This window comes from Carcharhinus amblyrhynchos, chromosome 12 (genome assembly GCF_965287045.1).
Source record: "Carcharhinus amblyrhynchos chromosome 12, sCarAmb.v2.hapA, whole genome shotgun sequence".
NCBI lineage: Eukaryota > Metazoa > Chordata > Chondrichthyes > Carcharhiniformes > Carcharhinidae > Carcharhinus > Carcharhinus amblyrhynchos.
Window position 1 is genome coordinate 13,444,245 of NC_137335.1, and position 16,288 is coordinate 13,460,532.

Below are 16,288 nucleotides of genomic sequence, written 5' to 3' on the forward strand. Positions count from 1 at the left end.
GAGGAACACCCAGCGATCATCCAAGGATTTATTTTTGTGCAAAGCAACATCAGAATAACTTTCCCTTGAGTTTTATCATGCTGACATATTTTGTGCAATGGAGTGATCACCCATCTTATGAAAATTGTGTGTTCCTGCACACCATGCATATATTCCCAATGTAGAACAAAAAACAGATAACTTCCTCGAAGGCTCAAAGCTAAAAGCACTACAACACACGGAATCAACACTTGTTGACCAAGAAGAGTCCACATTCACGTGCTGACTTCCTCACCTAAGTCGGTTGGAAGCAAGCATTGACTACATCATTCCTGACTTAGTGCAATGAACAAGCCATCACTCTGCACTTGACCCCTGTTCAGTGACCCTTACTGCAAAGTGCACGGTATAGAGGACAGGATTGCTGTGAGATTAATGATGACTGAACACTATGCCACTATTCACTACCTGGACACTAAATCAGAGGACATTGTGAACTTCCTGAATGTTCTCACCAACACTGCTAACTCCACAAGGCAGCAGCCTTGGAATAACAACATCCCTCCACCCCCCCCCCCCCCCCCCCCCACACCATCCCCAACATCACCAACCCCCCCGCCCCAACTACTGTGATGACCTATTGTTAATCCACTTTCTGAAAATCACTGGGGAGAATTCAGGTTACCACCAGTGACCGGTATCATTTTCACACAAAACTACACTGAACATAAATTTTAGTAATTCTAAATGAAAACGAAGTACTGAATAAGAGTAGATCTACTTTACCATGATCCAAACCACATTATGAGCAGCAATGGCTGAATCTGTTATGATGTTAGTATGTACCTTTATGAGGTTTTTCAAAATCATGGTCATAGCCTTGGGCGATGTCATTGCTGGAAGGAGAAAAAAACCTGTAGGCAGGACAAGTGACCAAAGCTTCAGATTTGCTTTGGCTGCAGTGTTAAAGGTAGTCTTAGAAGCAAACTGGAAAAGAAAGTCTCTTTCTCTCTCTGTTTTGCTTTGAAAACTATACCAGTTAGCTGAAAGAAAGGTTTGTTGCCATGCTGCAGTTAAGAATCTGTACTTTGGTGGTTTGGGAAGCTGATATGATTGCAGGCTGCTCTGAGGTTTCAAGATCATTTGAAATCAGCATTCAACCCAGGGAACTGGATTCCAGTATCACATGAGATTTAGCCTGTATGGCAACAAATCTGTTTGAAGGATTTTGTTTATTGGATTTTAGTTTTGATTGGAACATCATTAGATATACTCATTAAGGGTTACATATTGGTATGGTTGTTTTACTCATTAAGAGTTATATATTGGTATGGTTGTTTTGTTTTTGTTTGTAATTGATCAAAGTTATTGCTAATTTTCTTACTATACATGTTAACTATATTTTTAAATAAACTTTGTTTGATAAATGCTCCCTAGTGGGTCACATTTTTGACTTGAATTATTATTGTCACATGTATTAACGTACAGTGAAAAGTATTGTTTCTTGTGCATTATACAAAGCATACTGTTCATAGAGAAGGAAAGGAGAGAATGCAGAACGTAGTGTTACAGAAATAGCTAGGGTGAAGAGGTGAATCTTACCTGAAGTGAAACATCTCATGCTTAACTAAGTTCAAGTTGCAAAACTTATGGTTCAGGCAGTTTTCATAAGACATTTTGGAGTTGCTAACCATAACACTGTCCAATTCCTACTAAGATCACCCAAACTGGGGACAGTTTTAGGACCGAGTCTACAAGATCACAACTCCGTTCAAATTTGCAGAGACAGCTTTGTTTTTAAAAAGGAGATGCGTCAAAAATGCTTTAAAACCCAGAATCCCATTCTAAATAAAAATTACTCAGCAGGGTTGACTCCTGTGACCCTGCACAAACCATTCAAATAATACTCATTACTGGGAAGACTCTTAAAGTAATAGCGTGTATCCCACTGAAAGAAAACAAAGTCAGATGTTCCAACTTGCATCAGCTAGGCTGCCCACAGACTTCCTAAAACACTAGACTGCAACGACCACAAATGACATTCCACAGAAGTCAGATCCCGAAAACAAGTTCTTATGCAACATAAGTATTCCATTATCATTGTTTATATTCGATATAGAAGAACAGATTTACCAATTACAATTTGTTGTGTGCTGTTTTGTTAACCGGTGGCAGCCCACATCAGAATCTCAAGCCTCCCAGTTAACCATCTCTCGTAAAACATATAAAGAAAGGAACGTACTTTGCCTTCACCTGGGACGTCTCATAGCCTCCGCATGTTACAGCCAATGAAGTGTTGTAAGAAGGCAGCTCATCATGACCTCCCCAAGGGCAATTTGGGTTGAGCAATAACAATACTGGCCCTACCAGTGATGCCCACGTACTACGAATAAATAAAAAATAATGGCCAAATTTTCTAGCCATTCACGCCTCGCTGCTGCTATAACACTATATTCTGCTCCCTCTCCTTTCCTTCTCCTCCATATACTCTACATAGTGTGTTCACTCTGCATAGTGTGCAAAAAACAATGCTGTTCACTGTTTTCCAATACATGTGATAATAATAAAATCAAATCAAAAAGTGAGGACGGAGAACTTGGCGCTCAGCCAAATCTCTGTTCACTGCTGTGGGACCAGAGAATCCCACTGGCGTGAACGGCCAAGAAATTACTGCCCACACATCTGATCAAACAGGAGATGCCACACGTTCCACACTTCAATTAAGAGAATGATGAATTTGCTTAAAATACATGGACAAGTTTTTCTTACGCGCCCACATTTAAGCTATTTCACTTTCACTTGGTTGAAAACAAAGATTTGGCAAGGAAATGCTGATCTGTACCTTAACTCCATCTACGTGCCTTGTGATTCCACAACCCTTAATAATATCACATAACATAAACCTATCATTTTCATCTTTAAATTTTTCAACAAACCTACTCACAACAACCCTTCTGGGGGTGGAGGAATTCCAGATTTCCACTCCCTTTGTGGAGAGCTTCCTGATATCACCCCTGAATGAACTAGCTTTAATACTAATATTTTGCCTCTTGTTTTGGACTCCCCCACCAGAGGAAATAGTTTATCAACCCTAACAACTCTTCAGTCATCTGAAAAATCCCTTTTTCAAAAGAAAGCAAGTCTAGTCTATGCAAGCTCTCCTCAAAACTTAACTCTTTCGGTCCTTTATCATTTTGGTGAACATATGTTGGACTCCCCCGCCTCTCCCAAGGCAAACACATCCTTTCTTTGGCACAGTGCCCAGATCTCAATGTAGTACTCCAGATGGCGCTTTAATCAGAGATCTGTACGGCTGTAGAAGTATCTTCTACCCCTCTCTATTGCAGGCTTCCTGAGACAAGGGTCAATGTTCCATTAGTTATTTTAATTATTTCTGCAATTGTCCATTAGCTTTAGTGATTTCAGTACTTCTGGGCCCCTTAATCTCTTTGTTTATTCACAGCCCTGGCTTCCCATCATTTAGAAAATAATCTCATCTATTTTTAAGTTAAGTTTATTTACTAGTGTCACAAGTAGGCTTACATCAACACTGCAACGAAGTTACTGTTAAAATCCCCTCGTCGCCACACTCCGGCGCCTGTTCACGTACACTGAGGGAGAATTTAACATGGCCCAACCAGCACGTCTTTCGGACTGTGGGAGGAAACAGAACCACCTGGAAGAAACCCACGCAGACACGGGGAGAATATGCAGACTCAGCACAGACATTGATCTAAGCCGGGAATCGAACCCAGGTCCCCGGCGCCGTGAGGCAGCAATGCTAACCCACTGTGCCACCGTGTGGGTGGCTTCACACTTTCCCACAATGGACTTCACCCTGCCACAGTTTTTTTTCCGCTCACTTAATCTATCAATGTACCTTTGCAACTTTCTGCTCCCACCCACGCTACGTACAGTGCCGCGTAACTTAGCATCGACATCAAACTTACCGAGGTATGGCTCTCTATGCTCCTTCATGCTAATTATGTTATCAAAATTGCTAAGATCTGTGGAGCCAGTACAGATCTCTAGGGGACTACACTATCCACATCCTGCTAATTTGAGCATGTACCAATCCCCAGTCTCTCCTACCTCATGACCCATTTCCTACCCATGTCAAAAGATTCCCACCAATTCCATGTGCTCTCATATTCATAACAGCTCTTATTTAACCCTGTGAAATATTTTCTGGCCGCTTTTAATGAATCACATCCATAGATACTCCCTTATCTATGAAATCTGTTACATCCTCAAAATATTCTATGTTCGCTTGACATGAGGTCTTACCTTTTATAAATCTAGTCTGGCTTCTCTGATCAACTCCAATCTACTAAGTTGCTGTCACTACTCGCAGATTACTGAAAACAAGACATCCAGATAGTTACAATGTAGGACTGTTTGTCAAGTGTCTGTTTTTTCAAAAACTCCACTAACTTTTGCATCTGAGGTTTTGACTGTCCTGCCCACAGGAAGGAGGAAACAACTCGGGTGGGATCATTTCCTCATCTCTCAAGCATGTTTCCTGCCATGTTCACTGATGGCAAAGCACTGACAAATGCAAGTTCACCCTTCCAAATAAAAAAGAGGACGTGAAGATGAAGGTGGAGTGCAGTTTGGGCTGTGAGGGGTGGGGAGAAGAGTGAGGGGTGGGGAGAAGAGAGTGAGGGGTGGGGAGAAGAGAGTGAGGGGTGGGGAGAAGAGAGTGAGGGGTGGGGAGAAGAGAGTGAGGGGTGGGGAGAAGAGAGTGAGGGGTGGGGAGAAGAGAGTGAGGGGTGGGGAGAAGAGAGTGAGGGGTGGGGAGAAGAGAGTGAGGGGTGGGGAGAAGGAACTCAAGACACAAAGCAGGAAACCAAGCCTTACAAGAAAAAGCAGCGAATACTTTTAAAAACATTGCTGTGAGTAAAAATAGTCCAACAAAATTAAAATACCTTAAAAAAACTCCCCCTCCGCAGCTCAACCAAACCTGACATTCTCCGCGGATATCTGGGATGGCTTCAGGCTTAGCGAGGCAGGCTGAAACCAAAGACATTTCACGGTTATTCCATGCAAAAGGAAGTTCATTGCAAAATCCAACAGTGACAATGACATTTTGACAAAAATCGATGACAGCAACACTTTTTTTCCTTAAATTCACAATGGCAAAGTTAAGCAGGAACATGATTTCACATATGTGGGTTAAAAGGTGACCCCAGAATAGAGTGGATTGTGCAGCACCAATAGAGCTCGTATCTACTTTTACCTTCAAGTATCGTCCTTACTGCTGGATGGATAAAAGCAACTTAATTATCACTGAACCCAATAACTGGAGAATTGTGCTGCAAATGAAGTTCTCCATCTGCTTTTGAAGGTAATTTGAGGTCAGGAAACACAAGCAGCTGCTTTTGTTTAATTTTTGATTCGCAAAATGAGCTTGTTAATTCCTTTTTGTTTGGAATGACAGCAATTCCAACCCTTTTTCACTCCGGCACCATGCAACATTGGCAAAATAAAAAAAAAATTTAAACTTTTAGGGTGCGTCTATTTTCATAGAATCCTACAGTGCAGAAGGAGGCCATTTGGCCCATCAAGTCTGCACCAACCACAATCCCACCCAGGAACTATCCCCATAACCCCATGCATTTACCCTAGCTAGTCCCACTTCACTGACACTAAGAGGCAATTTAGCATGACCAATCCACCTAAGCTGCACATCTTTGGTCTGTGGGAAGAAACCAGAGTACCAGGAGGAAACCCATGCAGACACAGGGAGAATGTGCAGATTGCACACAGACAGTGACCCAAGCAGGGAATTGAACCCAGGACCCTGGCGCTGTGAGGCAGCAGAGCTAACCACTGTGCCACTGTGTCGCCCCATTCAACCTTGAACTTTGAGATCATTTTAATTCCAATTTTGAAAAGGAAGCGAAATAATTTATAGTTATGACTTCCAGTTAAAAATATGTTGTTACAGTAAGATAACATTTTGAAGAAGCTGTATTCTTAAAGGAAGACCCAAATAGAATGAGTTGAATTTCCCACAATTTACCCGATACCGTACTCTTCGGTGTATAAGACGTGACTTTTTTTCACCAGAAGATCAGGCCTCATTTTATAGGCTGCTTTGACTCATCTATTGAGCAGTCCTTGATTGGTCAGACCAGACTTGCACCCAAGTGGATTTTAGATCAAGAAGACAAAGAAAACAAATTGTGGATCTATAGCCAGGTAGACTAATTAATAAAGGTACTAATAAGAGAGGTTTAAATTAAACCTGATTCGATTCCCAGTTTGGGTCACTGTCTGTGTGGAGTCTACACGTTTTCCCTGTGTATGTGTGGGTTTCCTCCGGTTTCCTCCCACAGTCTGAAAGATGTGCGGGTTAGGTGGATTGGCCATGCTAAATTGCCCTTTAGTGTCGGGGGATTAGCGGGGTAAATACATGGGGTTATGGGGATGGGGCCTGGGTGGGATTGTGGTTAGTGCAGATTCAATGAGTCAAATAACCTCTTTCTGCACTGTAGGATTCTATGATTCTAGACAGGTCTGATCTATATGCTGCTTCGACTTATATATGAATGGTGTTCAGAAAAATTGGAAAGCTAATAAGTTCGACTTATACACTGGAAAACATGGCATGCATATTCCCATCATCCACACACACTTTTTACCGATTTAGAAATCTAACATGGATATCAGTGAGATTCCTTAAATATTCTCTGGCTTACTAGCATTCTGCTTTCTGAGGTGAAAAGATACAATGGTGTCAGCTAGGCTACCTCATTGCCTCAAAGAGAGTTCCATTCACTGGTCTCCAAAGAGACAACTCGAAAGTTGCCCTGCGGTTCCCAACACTGTTGTCCCAAGTATATTTGCATTCTCTATCTCATTGTCACCTTCTGTTGAAGCTAAGTGATAGTTGCTTGTCACACACACACAGCAGTCGCACACAACATTTGTATTTGACGGGTCACTCAGGATCAAGGATGACCGTTCTCCCCGTTTTTGCATGGGGTTCCTCCGGGTGCCCCGGTTTCCTCCCACAGTCCAAAGATGTGTAGTTTAAGTTGACTGGCCATGCTAAATGTGTAGGGTTATGGGGGTGGGGGGTGGGTCTAAGGCCCCGAGTAGGATATTCTTTTGGAGAGTGGTGCAGGCCTGATGGGCCGAATGGCTTTTTCTCTACGCTGTAGGGATTTTACGGTTGGCCACAGAGAAGGCTGTTGTAAAGATCCTCCTCAATCGTCCCCTCCCTGTGACTGAAGAACTCCTCCCAGAGTTGCTATTTGGTTTTGCACATCAAGATCTTCGGTGCTTAACACATTCAGGAAAAATACAAGGAACAGCACCATCCTCACTTGTTGTATGTGGCCGATAACGACCTCATGAGCCTTTGACTCTGTAGTACACTCCATAAACATCCTATCCAGTTACGTCTTGAGGACTTTCTGCTCCATATCTCTCCTTAATACATTTTACAATATGCAGCAGTTTCCAGTACAATGCACACGATTCGTTTCTGCTGCAAACCTACCCTGAGGTTTTGGACATTTACATGGCACTGGCGGCCATTCTGCAGTAATCACTCGGCACTGTGGTAACTCCTTCGTGCCCGCAGGTTGTGGTGAGGCAAAAATTGGCCAGTGGATGTGTCCGTGCAAAGTCAGAAGAGGAACCAGGTTGTGGTGAAGGCGGCATTGGCTTGTGTCAGCTAAATGTTGAAACAACTCTGCAAATGCCTGACTTTTGCCATGCCCCATTCTTAAATGTACACAGCTGACATGATGTTAAAAGTCATCCAGCATTTTACACAGGCATATTATTCTTTGAAACGTAGTGTGGGCAAACATCCAGGGTTTTAAAAAGTTAAATGCACATAAAAACTGCAAATCACAGTCATTTAATCTGATGTGTCTACGGTTAGTACTTGCTAAGATTTGCTGTCAACATTTGTAAACAATAATCAGTGCCTGTCTCCCCCCCCCACCCCTCATTGCTTGTAAACACCCAGCAATTCTCTTTGTCTCAGAGTGATGCGCAATCACGTGTCTCCTGCCAAGAGCATCACTGCCTCATACGGATACTTAGGGCAGGGCGATTTGCTGTCAAAGCAGAAACGGCCTGTTCCAAGAGCTTAGCCAAAACAAGCTGCCACACCAATGGTCACAGAAAGCTCTGCACAGGAGAAAAAGGCTCCTGCCTTCACTTTAGGTCACCTGCTTAGTTTACAGTGATGGGTCTTCACGAATCAAGTGTTGTTTCACCGGAACAGAGGCAGAGTGGTTAGCACTGCTGCCTCTCAGCGCCAGGGATCTGGATTCGATTCCCAGCTTGAGGTCACTGTCTGTGTGGAGTTTGCACATTCTCCCCGCGTCTGCGTGGGTTTCCTCCCGCAGTGTGAAAGACATGCTAGTTAGGTGCACTGGCCGTGCTAAGTTCTCTCTCAGTGTATCCGAACAGGTGCCAGGAGTGTGGCAACTAAAGGATTTACACGGTAACTTCATTGCAGTGTTAATGTAAGCTTATTTGTGATTAGTAAATGAATTTCAACTTAACTTACAATGACTTGGAAGAAGGGGCTGAAGGGTGGGTTAGTAAATTTGCTGACGACACCAAGATTGGAGTAGTGGATGTGGTGGAGGGCTCTTGCAGGTTGCAAAGAGACATTGATAGGATGCAGAGCTGGGCCGAAAAGCGGCAGATGGAGTTTAACCCTGTTAAGTGTGAGGTGATTCATTTTGTTAGGACAAACTTGAATGCAGATTACAGAGTCAATGGCAGGGTTCTAAGACTTGTGGAGGTACAGAGAGATCTTGGGGTTCATATCCACAGATCTCTGAAGGCTGCCACTCAAGTGGACAGAGCCGTGAAGAAGACTTACAGAGTGCTAACGTTTATTAACAGGGGGTTTGAGTTTAAGAGCCGTGGGGTTATGCTGCAACTATACCGAACATTGGTGAGACCACATTTGGAATATTGTGTTCAGTTCTGGTCACCTCATTTTAGAAGGATGTGGAAGCATTGGAGAGAGTGCAGAGGAGATTTACCAGGACGCTGCCTGGTTTGGAGGGTAGGTCTTATGGGGAAAGGTTGAGGAAGCCGGGGCTTTTCTCTTTGGAGTGAGGAGGATGAGAGGCAACTTAATAGAGGTTTATAAGATGATGAGACAGATTGATAGAGTGGATGTGCAGAAACTATTTCCTCGGGTGGATGTAGCTGTTACTACGGGCCATAACTATTAAAGGTTCATGGTGGGAGATGTAGAAGGGATGTCCGAGGTAGATTCTTTACTCAGAGTGGTTGGGGTGTGGAATACACTGCCTGATGTGATAGTGGAGTCAGATACTTTAGGAACTTTCAAGCGGTTATTGGATAGGCACATGGAGCACTCCAGAATTATAGGGAGGGGATAGCTTGATCTTGGGATTGGACATAACTCGGCACAACATTGAGGGTCGAAGGGCCTGTACTGTGCTATAATGTTCGATGTTTCTACAACTGCGTCTTGATACTGGAGTATATAGACAGATGTATCACAGCTGCCATGGCTCAGTGGGAATTGTATGTACTGTGCTGGTAAATCCATCAGTGATGTAAACACCTTGATTATTTTTGACTTGCGTAAAATCTCCCGTGAACTTTGAAAAGTGATTTGCGCTAGAAAAGAAGTTTGACTTCTGTCCTTCAAGGTTAATTTTAGGTAAGTGCAGTTTTGGAATGGAATGATTTGCCCTAGAGAAATTGTAAATCCTACTTGCCAAAGGTCTGATAGAGGAAATAAGTGATGATCGGAGAAGACCAAACAGGGAAACAATCCTGTATGATAACCAACCATCAGTATTAGTTTTGCAGCTTTTTCATCCCATATGCCAAGAGCTACCCAAAGTAATACTAACATGAAGGAAAATCTGTGTTTCTTATAGTGGTCTGCATATGTAATCTTAGCCTGAGCAAAACTGAGAGGTTCCAGGATTGTTAACGGTCTGTGCACAATTAGCCTCAATAAAGGAAGAAGAGAATTAATCTAGGGTATCCAATCACAATAACCATCATATGGCTCCTTGGTATTCCTGTGTGGATGTTTTAAGTTTAAGTTTATTTATTAGTTTTAAATTTTATTTATTGGTGTCACAAATGAGGCTTACATTAACACCGCAATGAAGTTACTGTGACAATCCCCTAGTCGCCACATTCTGGCGACCAGGGTTACGCTGAGGGAGAAGTTAGCATGGCCAATCCCACCTAACCAGCATGTCTTTTGGATTGAGAGAGGAAACTGGAGCACCCGGAGGAAATCCACGCAGACGTGGGGAGAACGTGCAGACTTCACGCAGACAGTCACCCAAGCCGGTAATCGAACCCGATGCTGTGAGATAGCACTGCTAACCACTGTGCCGCCCATGTCACATGCAGAGCTGATCAGAATCAGCTACGATACTTCCATTGGTTGAAAAGCCAACTGAAACCCATACTACAGATCCACTGTCTTCCCCATCCCTTGGGACGGTAGAGGAGGGCTAGAACTAGGTAAGTGCAGTTTTGCAATAGAATAGGGGTAAGAGACCCAAATGTATCAGAAAAGTCACAACACCAAATTCTTGATACACGTGTTGCAACAAAACAAGTTTCACTATCTGAGTAACTGAGTGACTAAATCCTGAAAGACACGACATGGGTGAAACTAAATAGACGAGTCATTGTTTTGGGGTCGATGAATGGTTTTTGAACATTTTCAATACACTACTTTCTGAATCACCCACTGAACTTTTCAGAGAGGTGGAAATGAAGCCTGGCTGAGCATGTTTTCAAGTGTTCTGATTTAAATTGATGCCAAACTATCTGGCGTAAAATCTCACCTAGTCAGTAATGCTCAGTGTTTCACAAAGAAACCATGCAAGAACCCGGTGCTTTCCCACAGGAGAGTCAGGATGTAGGCAGTGATGCTTTTCCTCATTCTACTGCATGTCAACGGGAAACGGAAAAAAAAGAATTGGCCAGGAACAGCTGGGCTAAATGCCCATTGAGACACCCAGAATAAATACCTATCGAATGCCATACTTTTAGAAAGGCATGCAGCTACCCTATCCTTTCCAACCTATACAAAGCCTCAATCAACAGTGAAACGTCACAGTCCTCAGCAGACCGGTTTTTATCAGTTCTTATAAAGCTTAAACACTTTGCCCACTTACAAGAAAAGCACAGAGAGATTCAGCCCCACCTTACAAACATGTCACTTCTTTGGCTTTGGTCACTTCACAGAAACGGCTGTTGCTATGGAGGACTCCATGACAAAAGTTAACAACAATAGAGCAAGCAAAACTGCTCCTAATCTAATCAGGAAGGATAAAGAAATTAGGTGTGTCCAAACAATCGGGCTGGCCAGAGATTAAGTACTCCTACGTAAATACCTTTAGAATTGACCTTTCACCTCGGCACATTCAAGGACACACCAGTTTTTTTTCCCCTCTTTTAAAACCATATGTTGGTAAATGAAAATTTTCTATTTTGACCATTACTTTAAAGTGCTTGAAATGATCTGATCATCTGTGACTTGCTCAATACACATGTGACCACCAGTCCCACTGATCTGAAGTAGATCAGAGTAAAATGGCGCGGGGCCACGCTCTTGATAACATCCTCCTTACATCTGGAGGCACCTGACGGCCTTCTTAAGGCAGGTGATGCAACAATGGAATTTGTCGCCCCGTTACATCATAATATTGGAATATCTCAGCCATTAGCAGATGCCCAGGCCTGTCAATTGGATTGCTTATTGGTGGAACTTTCATTGGTAAATTCTCTCTTTCAGTGCATTCACATGTCATATTGCACTGTACACTGATAGCAACTTTTGCGATTTCAATGCTTGTAAATCTGTAATTGAAAGGAAAATCTGCTAACAATTACTACTAGAGCGGCACGGTGGTTAGCACTGCTGCTTCATAGAGCCAAGGTCCCGGCTTTAATTCGAGCCTCGGGTCACTGTCTGTATGGAGTTTGCATTTTCTCCCCGTGTCTGCATGAGTTTCCTCCCAAGATGTGCGGCTTAGGTGGATTGGCTATGTTAAATTGACCCTAGCATCAGACGGATTGGGGTTATGGGAATAGGACCTGGGTGGTCCAAACTTGATGGGCTGAATGGACCCCTCTTATAGTGTTGGAATTAATTCTATGATGATGCCATGAAAATGCAGCTAACTAAAAACTCTAACCAAAATTCAGAATGCAAAGCATGGAATATTATTAAAAATGCAAGTACTTGGAGCATAGAAGAACTGAATACCTATAACTGCTGCACTCATATTTATCATGACAATGTGTAATCACATTGAAAGTAGCAACTTTCATCTCCAAAGATTGGTCAATAACCCCCGTGACTTGCTTGGGTTTGCAAAACCTCGCTTACTGTACTGTCTGGAGACAATACACATCTCTTTAACCTGTGATCAGTGCTCCTTCCACTCACATTGTCAGCCACTTTAAGACTTGAACAGCAGGTTAGGTGTAAAGATTCGCATTCTAATCAGTAATCTGTAAACTGTCTGTGCTTCATATGCTCTGTCTGAGGCCAGAACTCTCCATTCACCTGACGAAGGGGCTAGCCCAAAAGCTAGTGAGTGTACTACCAAATAAATTGGTTGGACTTAAACCTGGTGTTGTCAGACTTTTTACTGTAATTCAGGATGGCACAGTGGTTAGCACTGTTAGCTCATAGTGCCAGGGACCCAGGTTCAATTCCAGCCTTGGGTAACTGTGTGGAACTTGTACGTTCTCCCTGTGTCCATGTGGGTTTTCTCCCAGTGCTCCAGTTTCCTCCCACAGTCCAAAGATATGTAGGTTAGGTGGAATGGCCATGGTTAATTGTCCCTTAGTGTCCAAAGATGTGTAGGTATGGGATTAGAGTGGTAAATATGTGGTGTTATGGGGATAGGGCCTGGGTAAGAATCTCTGTCAGAGAGTCGATGCAGACTTGATGGGCTGAATAGCCTCCTCCTGCATTGTAGGGATTCTATGAATTGTGCTTTCATTGAGCTAAGAATTCAGTATCTAAGCCGCAATTCAAAATTCAGCAATTGCCTTCATCCCCAGCACAAAAAAGCACTTCGAGGCCCATGGACTTAGTTATAAAAACAAGTGTCTGACCTGGCATTACGCTCACGGGCATTTTCTGGGAATCCAAGTTGTTTGCTTTTTAACTGCAGGATTATTAGCAATGATGCAATTTATGCTCATTAATAGACAGTGACGCAAAGGATGCAAGGGAGCGAGGAATAATTCTAAGGCAAGTCTCAGATGGAAGTTTAGGAAATAAAGCCAATTACCCCCCAACCTGCAAGTGCCTGGAGGCCCACCTCACACAAATCAGTGCTAGGTTACATAAACAATAGCAGTTTTAGAAATACCCAACAATGTAACAACATTGGATGGCACAGTGGTTAGCACTGCTGCCTTACAATGCCAGGGACCCGGGTTTGATTCCCAGCTCGGACCATTGTCTGTGCGGAGTCTGCACGTTCCCCCCATGTCTGCATGGGTTTCCTCCAGGTGCTCCAGTTCCTCCAACAGTCTGAAAGACACGCTGGTTAGGAGCATTGGCCCTGCTAAATTCTCCCTCACTGTACCCAAAGGGGTGCCAGAGAGTGGCGATTAGGGGATTTTCACAGTAACTTCATCGCAGTGTTAATGTGAGCCTACTTGTGGCACTAATAAACAAACTTGAAGATGGTGAAAAGTGAGTGGGAAGTACGTTACAGTCTTAGTTCCAGGAACTGTGATCCACAGTCACCACGCTGAGCCTCAGGATTATCAGCATGAGGCATTATGCTCAGATTCTGGGAATCCATGTGGTTTACATTTCACTCCAGGATTAACACAACATCCGCTAATTAATAGCCAGTGAGGCAAAGGATGCAGGGGAGCTATGAAACGTTCTAGGGAGGGAGCGAGGGATGTCAGTTATCTCCTAATAATAAAAGTATTGCTGGAGAATTTCAAGCGGTTTTCGTGCTTTGCTCAATCCTACGTTTTTGTGGGAATTCTCAAAACAAAGAATTTCACAATGTTTGATTTACATTTGCTTCATCAGTGGTGTGGAAGAGATCGCTTATCGTACTGACTGTTGTTTTGCATGCAGTATTTGTCCTGCACAGAATCTCAGAAAGTTTATGACACAGAAGGAGGCCACCTGGCCCATTGTGTCTGTGCCAGCCACAAAATGAGCCAGCCAGCCAAATCCGACTTGCCGGCATTTGGTCCGCTTGAGACATCTTTTCAATGAAGTGAGGGTTTCTTGCTTCTACTGCCCATTCATGCAGATGCCCATGGATGAAAAGGACTTTCTTATGGGCCCTGTAATATTTCTAACAAACACTTTAAACCAATGACTCCTAGTCACAGACCTCTCTGCTGGGGTAAATACACCCTTCCCATCCACCCGGTCCAGGCCCCTCTCAATTTTGCACACCTTAATCAAATCTCCCCTCAGCCTCCTTTGGTTCCAAAAAGAACAAGCCCAGCCCATCCGATCCCCCCTATCCTGGCAACATCCTCGTAAATTTCCTTGGCACCCTCTCTAATTACAGACAGCAAAATCAGCAATTTACAAAATGGATCAAGACTACAGTTAGGAATGCTGACGTGTGTTCTTTTCCATTCGCACCCCATATTCATTACTAACTTTAATGAACATTCTGAATGATAATCAGCTGGTGCGCACCTTTTGCTGGAAAATATAAAAATCGAAGTGTTTCTTGAAATGTGTTTAGAAGTTGCTCATCTGCAACAAGTAGGGGTAGCACCTAACAATAGAGTGGTCTCTGATTAGCTACAATTGGATCTAGCCCCAAATGGTGTACTTCCATTCAGCAAAGGTCTACAACTCCTAAGATGGACACAGTTGAGAAATATTTGACAATACTCTAACATCAAGTTCCTTGCTGCATGACCATTTATCCCCTTCAAGGATGGCACGGTGGCACAGTGGTTAGCACTGCTGCCTCACAGCTCTAGGGACCTGCGTTCGAATCCCGGCTTGCATCACTGCTTGTCTGGAGTTTGCACTTTCTCCCAGTGTCTGCGTGGGTTTCCTCCGGGTGCTCTGGTTTCATCCCACAGTCCAAAGATGTGGCGGTTAGGTGAATTGGCCACGATAAATTGCCACCTAGCATCAGGGGGACTAGCAGGGTGAATGTATGATGTTACGGCAATAGGGGCTGGGTGGGTTGTGGTTGGTGCAGACACGACGGGCCAAATGGCCTCCGCTTGCAATGTAGGGATTCTATGATGATACGTACTTTTATTATATAATACATTTTATATGGTGGTGTGATACACCTGGACACTTATGTGATATGCCATTGGTTAGGATCATTCCATTCCAGTGTGCAACTTTCTAAGTACCACTAATTCCAGTGTGCAATACTATTAAGGATTTCAGACTGAAATGTTAGAATTTAGGATTGCTGGGCAGGCTTAATTATTTGGCAAGTGGTAATATCATCAGGTGCACAAAACAGTCTTTCCAAAATTACAGTCCAACATTTTTAAAACCACCCCCAGACTACGTTATGGTGGATGGACATAGGAACACAGAATCTAAATAAACAGGTACCAACAATTAGTTTCTAATCACGGTACTTAGAAAGCCAATCTGTGCCCACTCGCAGCTCAAAGACCTTTGGGGTGAAGGACTAGCGAAGCTTTCAAAATATTTACCAAACCAAGGGAAATAAACACACTTTGAATTGCCTCTGCATTAATTAACGAAGCTGTACTTACAACATTCTTCACTGCATAACAGGGAGCCTAACTGACTATCTATTTAGAGTTTGGCAGTGTTTACGTGACCATTATTTGGCATTTATCCCAAACTTTCCTTCGGCCCAGAAGTTTTATTATCTTTTATTTAGAAGTAAAACCTGCTGTCGATGCTCGGTTTAGCTGCGATGTTTATCTATTTAAAAAGCGATTCTGCTCAATGCTTCCAAGCGCATTCCGCAAGTGTGATGCTGCTTGCCTGATTCGCTGAGTGAAACATGCAAGGTTCTCCAGAAGCGTGACAGGTTGGATGTTGAGTTTCTGCTTCTCCCCTGGCTGGGGAATCTGGAACTCGGGATGTGGGGTGGGGGACAGTCTCAGGGTAAGAGGGTCAATCATTTAGCACTGAGATGAGGAGAAACTTCTTCATTCAGAAATTATTAATCTATGGAATTCTCTACTTTAAAAGGTGGCGGATATTCCATTGTTGGTATATTTAAGGTTAAAATCCCAGCCATTATTTCATTGCAGCAGGGTTGGGGGCTGTATAATCTGTTCTTGCTCCTATTTCTTAAGT

At 43.3% G+C, this 16,288-nt stretch overlaps 1 protein-coding gene across 3 annotated transcripts in view; it reads right to left on the bottom strand.

Annotated features, from left to right (window-relative positions):
• LOC145350784 (ras and Rab interactor 2-like) overlaps positions 1–16,288 on the bottom strand; it is a 156,979-nt gene that overhangs the window by 57,952 nt on the left and 82,739 nt on the right. For all 3 annotated transcript variants that reach the window (XM_080200072.1, XM_080200073.1, XM_080200074.1), the window contains exon 3: positions 4,908–4,992. In XM_080200072.1, coding sequence (XP_080056198.1) covers positions 4,908–4,949 — 42 coding nt within the window. In that variant the 5' untranslated portion in view covers positions 4,950–4,992. The remainder of the gene's footprint in view (positions 1–4,907; positions 4,993–16,288) is intronic.